This window comes from Misgurnus anguillicaudatus, chromosome 15 (genome assembly GCF_027580225.2).
Source record: "Misgurnus anguillicaudatus chromosome 15, ASM2758022v2, whole genome shotgun sequence".
NCBI lineage: Eukaryota > Metazoa > Chordata > Actinopteri > Cypriniformes > Cobitidae > Misgurnus > Misgurnus anguillicaudatus.
In genome coordinates this window covers 31,886,104-31,895,529 of record NC_073351.2, presented here as the reverse complement: position 1 = coordinate 31,895,529, position 9,426 = coordinate 31,886,104, and the positions used below count along the sequence as shown (strand labels likewise).

General features: G+C 34.7%; 1 protein-coding gene across 2 annotated transcripts; it reads right to left on the bottom strand.

Moving 5' to 3' along the window:
- Positions 1-671: 671 nt before the first annotated feature.
- On the bottom strand, positions 672-7,802 carry calub (calumenin b). Of its 2 annotated transcripts, none has more exons than XM_055173800.2 (7): positions 7,647-7,802; positions 6,750-6,991; positions 4,819-5,012; positions 4,551-4,717; positions 4,399-4,459; positions 4,092-4,291; positions 672-1,766 (listed from the first exon to the last, which is right to left on the bottom strand). In XM_055173800.2, the coding sequence occupies exons 2-7, from the start codon at positions 6,968-6,970 to the stop codon at positions 1,662-1,664; spliced, it is 948 nt and encodes a 315-aa protein (XP_055029775.2). In that variant the 5' UTR covers positions 6,971-6,991; positions 7,647-7,802; the 3' UTR covers positions 672-1,661. The 2 variants fall into 2 exon arrangements, with proteins under 2 accessions (XP_055029775.2, XP_055029776.2); XM_055173801.2 differs by having other exon boundaries at positions 7,643-7,736.
- Between the last annotated feature and the right edge of the window lie 1,624 nt (positions 7,803-9,426).

The following is a 9,426-nucleotide window of genomic DNA, read 5'->3' as shown; positions in this document are numbered from 1 at the left end:
ATTTTAATGGACTTTAATGGACCCCAACATTTAACAGTTTAAAATTGCAGTTTCAAAGAACTCTAAACGATCCCAAACAAGGCTTAATATCCCAATACGTCATCATGTCAAGAGGTCAAAGAGGACCGTTCCGACGTTGTTGTATGTCGAATGATACTAATGAAAGTTTTTGTGTCAGTTTATTGTTTAAAATGGTACGCAAATGTGCGTTTCACATATGTAACACATTACCTTTCGCCTACGCAATTACGTGAGGTTGCGCTGGTGCGTCACAGGACCGGAGAAGACGAGAAGTTGTGGTTTAAAAGTGCATATTTTTTATTTTTCTTGCCAAAAATGACAATCGTTTCGCTAGATAAGACCTTTATGCCTCGTTTGGGATCGTTTAGAGTCCTTTGAAACTGCAATTTTAAACTGAATAAAAACTGTGAAGTGTTGGGGTCCATTAAAATTAGAAAAATCCTGGACTTTTCAACTGAACAAAGAAAGACATAAACATTTTGGATGATAGGGTGGTGATAAAATATCTGGATTTTTAAAGAAAACAGACTAATCCTTTAAGCAATAAAAATAAACCAGTGATCCCAAAACATATTTTTACTTAGACTTGATTTTTTGTTAACAAGCAATTTACTAATAAATGTATTAAAATGAAAATCAAATAAAAGTGATAATTTTACTACATTTTATTGAGAACAATATTCTCAGCTACGAGGCAGTTATTTACAATACCTGACCACAGCATACTGAATACATTTTACATTCATTTACAGACAGAGAAATACACAAACTATAAACTAAAGTTAAGAAAGGGATTTGTTTTCAGTCATGTACAAACTGCAGGGAAAAAAACAACAACAAAAAATACATTTGTTAAAGCAGTTTTGTGGTTATGGGTATGAAATGGAAAGAGGCACTTGAGGAAAGGCAGCTTTAATTTAATGATTCAGTCCATCAATGACTGCGTAAACTTTATACAAGTTTGACTTGTTAAGTAGTAGCAGTATCAAGAATGATGTTTAATTTGCTCTACATGCAGATGCCATATTAATGAGCACCGATCAGGGCTACTGAACTAACTGTGCGCTGATCTTGGATCAGATTTAATCCATTGTTGCATTTACAGTCAACTGGGTAACAACAGAATAAAAATGTCATTCACAATATAATGCATCTAATTTGGGTATACAAAAATCTACATGAAGTGGTTATAAAACATCTGGAAGTATATTTAGAAAAAAGTTATTGTGTCTTTATACAAAGTTATCCTATTATGTGCAAACTGATAACTGCAGAGTTCAAGTCTCTCTAAGCTGCAGTATAAACACATGCCATAGTGTTGCATTAAATGAGCACAAGTTAATGTATTATAAACCCAGCATATTTTAGCATGTGCTATTAAATCTGTGACCTGAATAACACAACCATTACAGTGCATTTGAAAACGCATAGTGTAATCCATCGGCTATGAGCGTTAACCTGCAAAACATACAGCATTCATGGAAAAATGCAGCAAAACTTGATTTGATCGATTCGCTGTATAAAACACAAACAAGTTTGTAAACGCAGTAATAATTTGTTTCACAACAGTTGCAGTCTGCTTGAAATCATACAATAAATTATTGTCCGTATTGGATTCTTCAAGTGCGAAGTTTCTGAAATTAAAACTCGTCGTGTCGAACCAGAGCCTCACCAAAATCTGTTGCCTGGCTCCCGACAAATAAGTCATATTTGTCCACAATTTCCTCCTTAGTGAGGCGTCCATCCTATCATTTAAAATATAAAAGCAGTTAGACTACACAATTCATCAAATATTAGCTGGTTAAACTCCAATGTAAGTGGGTGCCTATATAATTGCAGATACATTTGGTCTCCAAAGTCATTTTTCTACTGGTTATATTTTTAAGCATTTGGTACTTGGACAACAGGAAATCATCATTTTCAGCTATAAAAGTTGCTATGGCCTTTAACATCTTGTGATCCATGACGATGAGTACAAAATTAATAAAACTTTTAAAAAAATACAACCAAAACTTGACACCAAATGTAGCAAACCTGCAATTATATAATCACCTATTATTTTGTAAGACTTTACAATAAGGTTAACTATTTATTAACATTAGTTAATTGATTAAACAACATTTTTAAGTCATTGTTAGTTAATACAAATATTATTGTTTGTTGAGGTTAGTTCATTGTGCATTAACTAATGTTAACAAAAACAATTTTTAATAAAAGTATCAGAAAATGTTAAAATATTAACTAAGATTCAAGGGATAGTTCGCCCAAAAATGAAAATTCTGTCATCTTTTTGTCACTCTCATGTTGTTACAAACCTGCACGAGTTTCTTTTTTTCTGATGAGCAAGGAGAAAGATATTTTGGGGAATGTTTGTAACCAAACCGATCATGAGCCCCATTCATTTCCATAGTAGGAAATTAACGTTTTGTTTAACAATCCTCAAAATATATTCCTCCATGTTCATCAAACCAAAGAACTATATATACAGGTTTGTAACAACATGAGGGTCAGAAAATAATTTAAAAAAAATTAATATTAATGAATGTTGTAGACATACTGTTAATTTTTCCATGTTTCATTTTTCCATGTTTAATTTTTCCATCTAAAAGTGAACCTTAATATAAAGTGTTAAAATGTTTCAATGACATCACCCTTTAAATAAGTAATCTAATCTAATTAATGAATAAATCAAATCCAGCCAATTAAAAGGAAAGGAGCCTATTTTGCTTTAGATTCAACCTTTGAATATTTTTGTTAGAAATTTTCTTAATATGTAAGCTTAGTTTATTTATGTATATCATTTAGACCATTTAGACAAATATTCTGTGTGTTTACAAAAATATACAATGTGTTAAAATTGTGTAGTGTCTCTTTAAAAATTTGGAGACAATTGTGTCAACATGTCATATTTTCTAAAATAAATTATCATTTTTCTGATTCCATATTTATTTTAATAAGTTAGAAACGTCTCCGCTGTGTCCTGCTGACAGGCGCGGCGTGCGTGCAGCAGATGAGGCAAATTATGGGTCCTCCGAAGGTTAGACCGTCTCATTTCAGTTCTCTTCGCGAACTTCTGAGCGCCTTGAAAGACAGAGTGCTCACCTTTCATCGCATGCTTAGTAGGGTGCAGCCCTTGAATTGGAACACAGCTTGTGAAGCTTGCCGCAGGGACTGCGCTTTTTGGTCGTATATTGTTTCTATATTTTTTATGTTTGATTAAAATGATAAACAAGATTAAAGGAAGATATTTAATCAGAAAACGGAGTAGGCTACGTGGATTGTTTTGTCGGACGGACACAGAGCGAGTGGATTGTTTTTTCAGATACGGAGAGACTGAAACTAAAAGCGAGCTCACACACACTATGGAGTTTTAACACGGGTGTACAGCGCAGTGTGAATATTTTAGTGGAAACAACAATCGGGGATCGTTCTCTTCCATGAAGCTGATGTAAACATCTAAGAATATATGAACATTTCTTAGATTTATTAATTTTGTGGACTACAAAAGCAAGTTGATGTCATACTGGGATTGCTTGGCGAAGATAATTTACAAACATGAGACCGGATGGATTATTAATATTAAGACAATTTTTAAACAAAGGTATGTTGTACCGTTTAGATTTTTCATGTTCATTCTATATGCACTGTCAGCTATGATGAAGTGTAATGATTCATTGCGCCGCCAACCACGGTCCTGCGACGTCAGATATGTTGTCTATTTTTTACAAAATAGAGTAACGCGAGTAACGAACTCATTTAAATTTAAGTAATTGTAATTGCGTTACTTGATGTAAAAAAAATACTTCGTTACATGCTCTTTACTGCTAGAAGTAGTGGAATTACTCCCATCACTGCTCTGGATGGTGAAAAAACATCTCCTCTACTTCAAAATGTCATAACTGCATTTGTTATTGTGATAGCAACCTCTAGTGGTGAAAATCCTACATTTTGTGCCTTTAAAAGTGTTAAAGGGCCAAAAAAATATTATCTTGTATTTATTACATACATTAAAACTATAATATATTTAACTAAAGAATTGGCCAGGCTGGGGGATAATAAATGCACATTACCTTGTCCGTATCAGACTCATACAGCAGGTGTTTGGCTTCAGCCTCCGCATGGTCGTAGTCGGAGGGCAGAATCCAGTCACGGGTCTCATCCTTATCCATACGGCCATCTTTGTTTTTATCCCTGAACTCTGTGAACTGTTCTCTTTCTGTTTTTACCCATTCTGGTTCCGATGATTCTCCATCTTGACTGTACATATCACCTAAAATACACACAGCAAGATAAAAGTTAGACAACGCAATACTCAGATCTAAACTAAACAAAACAACTGTATGCTCTCCTTTCTCACAGCGTGCATTTTTAACCTACCAATGTATTCATTCAAATCAATGAAACCATCTCCGTTTTTATCAATGTCTTCCATCGTCTCCTGCATGTCAAATACAGAATAAAATAAACATTACAGGTCACATAGCAGATTCATTTGCAGAAACTAAAACAAGCTGACTGTCCACACATACCAACACAACAATGTCCTTCATGTGGTCAAACTCCTCCGGGTGTAGAAATGCTGTAAACTCTTCCTTATTCGCTCTCGCATCACCGTCGACATCGGCCATCTTGAAACGCCGCTCGTCTCTGCTCATCATCTGCCTGTAGTTGAAACCATCCTCAGGATCGGCTTCATCTGAAAACACACTCAGAGTCATTAGCATGTGTCATACATTAGCATTAGTCTGCCTATGTACCATATATATCAAATATCATCAGTGATCATGATGCACGCACAGAGGATGGAGCCGTAGGTGGCGTTCTTGTATTCTTCCCAGGTAACGTAAGAGTCCGTGTTAAGATCATGAGCGTGCCACTGGCGGTCCACATCGCCATAAATCCAGCGCCTCTGAGCGTGTTTAATCCACTGTTTCATCTCATCAGAGCTCACGAAACCATCGTGGTCAGTATCGATCTTTTCTACAATCATACTGCAGATAGAAAGAGAAAGAATCTTTATTTAATGAGGGCTGTCACAATGATTAAATATATATATATATATATATATATATATATATATATATATATATATATATATATATATATATCTTCACTCACCTAAAGGATTATTAGGAACACCATACTAATACTGTGTTTGACCCCCTTTTGCCTTCAGAACTGCCTTAATTCTACACGGCATTGATTCAACAAGGTGCTGAAAGCATTCTGTAGAAATGTTGGCCCCTTTTGATAGAAGAGCATCTTGCAGTTAATGGAGATTTGTTGGATGCACATCCAGGGCACGAAGCTCTCGCTCATCCCGTTCATCCCAAAGATGCTCCATTGGGTTGAGATCTGGTGACTGTGGGGGCCATTTTAGTACAGTGAACTCATTGTCATGTTCAAGAAATCAATTTGAAATGGTTTGAGGTTTGGACATGGTGCATTATCCTGCTGGAAGTAGCCATCAGAGGATGAGTACATGGTGGTCATAAAAGGATGGGCATTGTCAGAAACAATGCTCAGGTAGGCCGTGGCATTTAAATGATGCCCAATTGGCACTAAGGGGCCTAAAGTGTGCCAAGAACACATCCCCCACAGCCTGCACAGTGGTCACAGGGCATGATGGATCCATGTTCTCATTCTGTTAACGCCAAATTCTGACTCCAGAAATTGAGACTCATCAGAGCAGGTAACATTTTTTCAGTCTTTAACTGTCTAATTTTGGTGAGCTTGTGCAAATTGTAGCCTCTTTTCCTATTTGTAGTGGAGATGAGTGGTACCCGGTGGGGTCTTCTGCTGTTGTAGCCCATCCGCCTCAAGGTTGTGCGTGTTGTGGCTTCACAAATGCTTTGCTGCATACCTCAGTTGTAATGAGTGGTTATTTCAATCAAAGTTGCTCTTCTATCAGCTTGAATCAGTCGGCCCATTCTCCTCTGACGTCTGGCATCAACAAGGCATTTTCGCCCACAGGACTGCCGCATACTGGATGTTTTTCCCTTTTCACACCATTCTTTGTAAACCCTAGACATGGTTGTGCAGGAAAATCCTAGTAACTGAGCAGATTGTGAAATACTCAGGCACCAACAACCATGCCACGCTCAAAATTGCTTAAATCACCTTTCTTTTCCATTATGCCATTCACTTTGGAGTTCAGGAGATTGTCTTGACCAGGACCACATCCCGAAATGCATTGAAGCAACTGCCATGTGATTAGTCGAATAGATAATTGCATTAATCAGAAATTGAACAGGTGTTCCTAATAATCCTTTAGGTGAGTGTATATATACATCCTGTGGAAGGCGGAGACCATAAAATATTCACCCAATAATTTTTTCCGGTACGAATGCAATGACAGGATGTCCTACTCGCCTGTCTAATTATGTATTCGCATACCTATGTGCACCTTTCTTGCGCAGACAATCTCCCAGCAACTACAGTGTTGCAAGTCAGCGGTTTTCCCACTTTATAACTGTTGCCAATGGTTGTTTATACATGGGTTAAATCAGTCAGCTGTCTGCTCTTCATCAGCTCTCAATCTTAAGGCAAGATTACTTTCTTTTTTACGAATGCAAAGTTTTAGTATTTAAGCAAGGATCATTGGCAACCCTGCATGTTTAATTACACCATGCAGACCAAGCGAAAATTGAAGGCAAACGGCAACTAACCTCTATCAGGGAATAAATCATCACAATTATTTTTCATGGTAGTGATGTGCATGTTTTCACCCCAGTCTCTCTTTGCTCTCCTCCGGAGTGAGCTGGTCAAACGTCTTCGCCTCTTCTTGTCCAAGAAAAGCGTCGTGGTCATATTCAAAGTTGTCTTCATCATCGTGTGTTTTGTCACTGAGTGGGGCGTCGTGATGGACACGGTCCTTCTTCTCCATGGGTTTGCTGGAAGACTGAAGAACGCAGAGGGCGACAAACAACAACAACGGCCACAGGTCCATCTTCTTATAGACTTTTATATGCTGTAAAACACAGAAAACAAATAATAAACACACTTCCTTAATTCACACTGGTAGTTAGAAACACTGTGACAGCTCCTAATGTTACCTATGTCATAAAATGTGTTTGGTATTCATACTCATGATTTTGTTCAAATCTGAAGACATGAATGAAAAGGGAACTTTCACATATTATAATTAATAACATTTCCATATTCATGTTAAAGACAGTGAACTTTACTTAACTAATACTGGCTTGAAGAAAATTAACTGATACTGGTAATAAAAATATGTTAAAAATTACCTGACATTTCTTAATGGATGAATGTCAAGAAATAATATAACAATGTACTATTTAAAGAATAGCGTTATATTGGTAAATGTTAAAAATGTATTGTCATGTTAGATGTCACCAAACTGAAGTACCGTGTTATTTGCTATTATTATGAAGGTTATTATTAAATACATTATATACTCTCATAAATATAAATTACAAATTAAAAGTAAAGAATATAAAATTACTGTCCTGTATTCAAGCATTAAACATCTCGCCTAATAATGTGCATGCGCTTGCCTGTCACACAACATAAATGTAGCATAAAAGTGCAATAAAACTGCAATAACTAAAACAATCGCAATAAATATTTGATTATTATGTTTGTATTGCAACTTTACCTACCGACTTTTCTATCGTTTCACGCCGCCCGGTTTGTTGCAAACACTCCGGATGTTGAACTACAGTTCCTCCGGCTCAACTGACCAATCAGAGAGCAGATAGAGCTCTGAGGCGGCCCTGCTGACGTGACCAGTGATGCATCGCGATTGGTCCACTTCAGCCCAAACGTGATTATGTCATTGGTTTAGAACTGCCACGTCCGCAAGGCACGTTCTTACTAAAAAGTTTCAAGTACAATTTCTTATTGCACTGTCGTATTTGGCTTTGAGTAAAATTGTGACAGATTTTTTAAAAATATAACTTTATTCAGTAATACCACTGATGCATAATGTTACCTCAGCATATGTTTATCATTATTTTCTCTTCCCTTATTTTATTTGTAAAACTTTACATGGATAATTTATGTGATTTTATTCTTGTTAAAGTTATATTTGTTCATTCTGTTTTGTCTGTTTAATGCCTTTAAAAAAGAATAAATAGAAAAGAATAAAAAAAGATTCAAGTACAAATTAAATTCTTCATATTAATTCTTCAACATTTATTTTTGTAAAAATTTTAGGATATCAATGAAAGGTGTTTATTTTGTTCAGACCAACCAGACAAAAATAAAAATTTTCTAATTTTTGTTAAATCTTATAGATTATTTAAGTTATGGCAGAATTTTTGTATATTGACACTTAGTTATTATACTCTTAATCAGAAGCAGACACTACTTAAGTATTTTAAGTAAATTTTATCTGTGCTTTATCAGAGTGTTTGTCTTGGGAAAAAATTACTTTACTAAAAAATGTTCACTACATTCTAAAGCATAGAATCATACTGTGTATTCCTTTAATATTGCATATTAAAATTGATTTAATACCTAATTACATACAAATTGTGTACTTTTACTTTTCTTAAGTAAAAGTAAAAAAAACCTAGATGTTTAATGTACTTAAATATTAAATATAAACCAAAAACTTGAAATTATGAAATTTAATTTTGAAAAATATGATAATATGCTTTGAAATGTAAGTTTTCCAAAGAAAAACACTTGATAAAATACAAATACTTAAAAATGTACTTTTATGTACAAAGTACTTAAGTAATGTCTGCCTCTGCTCTTAATGTATCAAAAATTAAGATATACAATTATTTTGCTTAAGAGTTAAACATTAATTAAAAAGTACATTTTGGAAACTGCTGTCTGCTTTATATGTATTATTTTGTTTCAATTTTTATTTTATTTCTGTAAACCCTGTACATTTAAAAATGTGCTGATATCTATTTGTCTTGCTTGCTTTTAAAGCTCCAATAAAAATGCAAGGTTTATGCTAAAGTATATATAATTGACCAAATCTTGTTTTTATTCAGATCCCTTAGGCTATTAAATGCATATTTTATGCCTGTAAATTTTGAATAACTTTCTTTTTTGCTATGATGAGGTGCATACATGACATTTATATAATATATTTGAATACACCACGCAAAAAATGCAAACATTCTAAACTTCAGCTGTAAACAAATATTGTTAGAGCATTTTATGGAGCCGTCTACACTTTCTGAATGCATTATGCAATTCTGAGAAAATATTTAAGCAGATACACAAAGTCAGTTCCCCTTCAAGTTCATAAGTATATTAATCATCACATGGATATTTGAAACCATTTGGTTTTCTTTAATGAAAATGACAAGCATGATATTGAGTCATTTAGGGTTAGGGAAACTGAATAAATAAGCTATCCATTGATGTACGGTTTGTTAGGATTAGAAAATTTTTGGCCAAAATACAATCGTTTGAAAA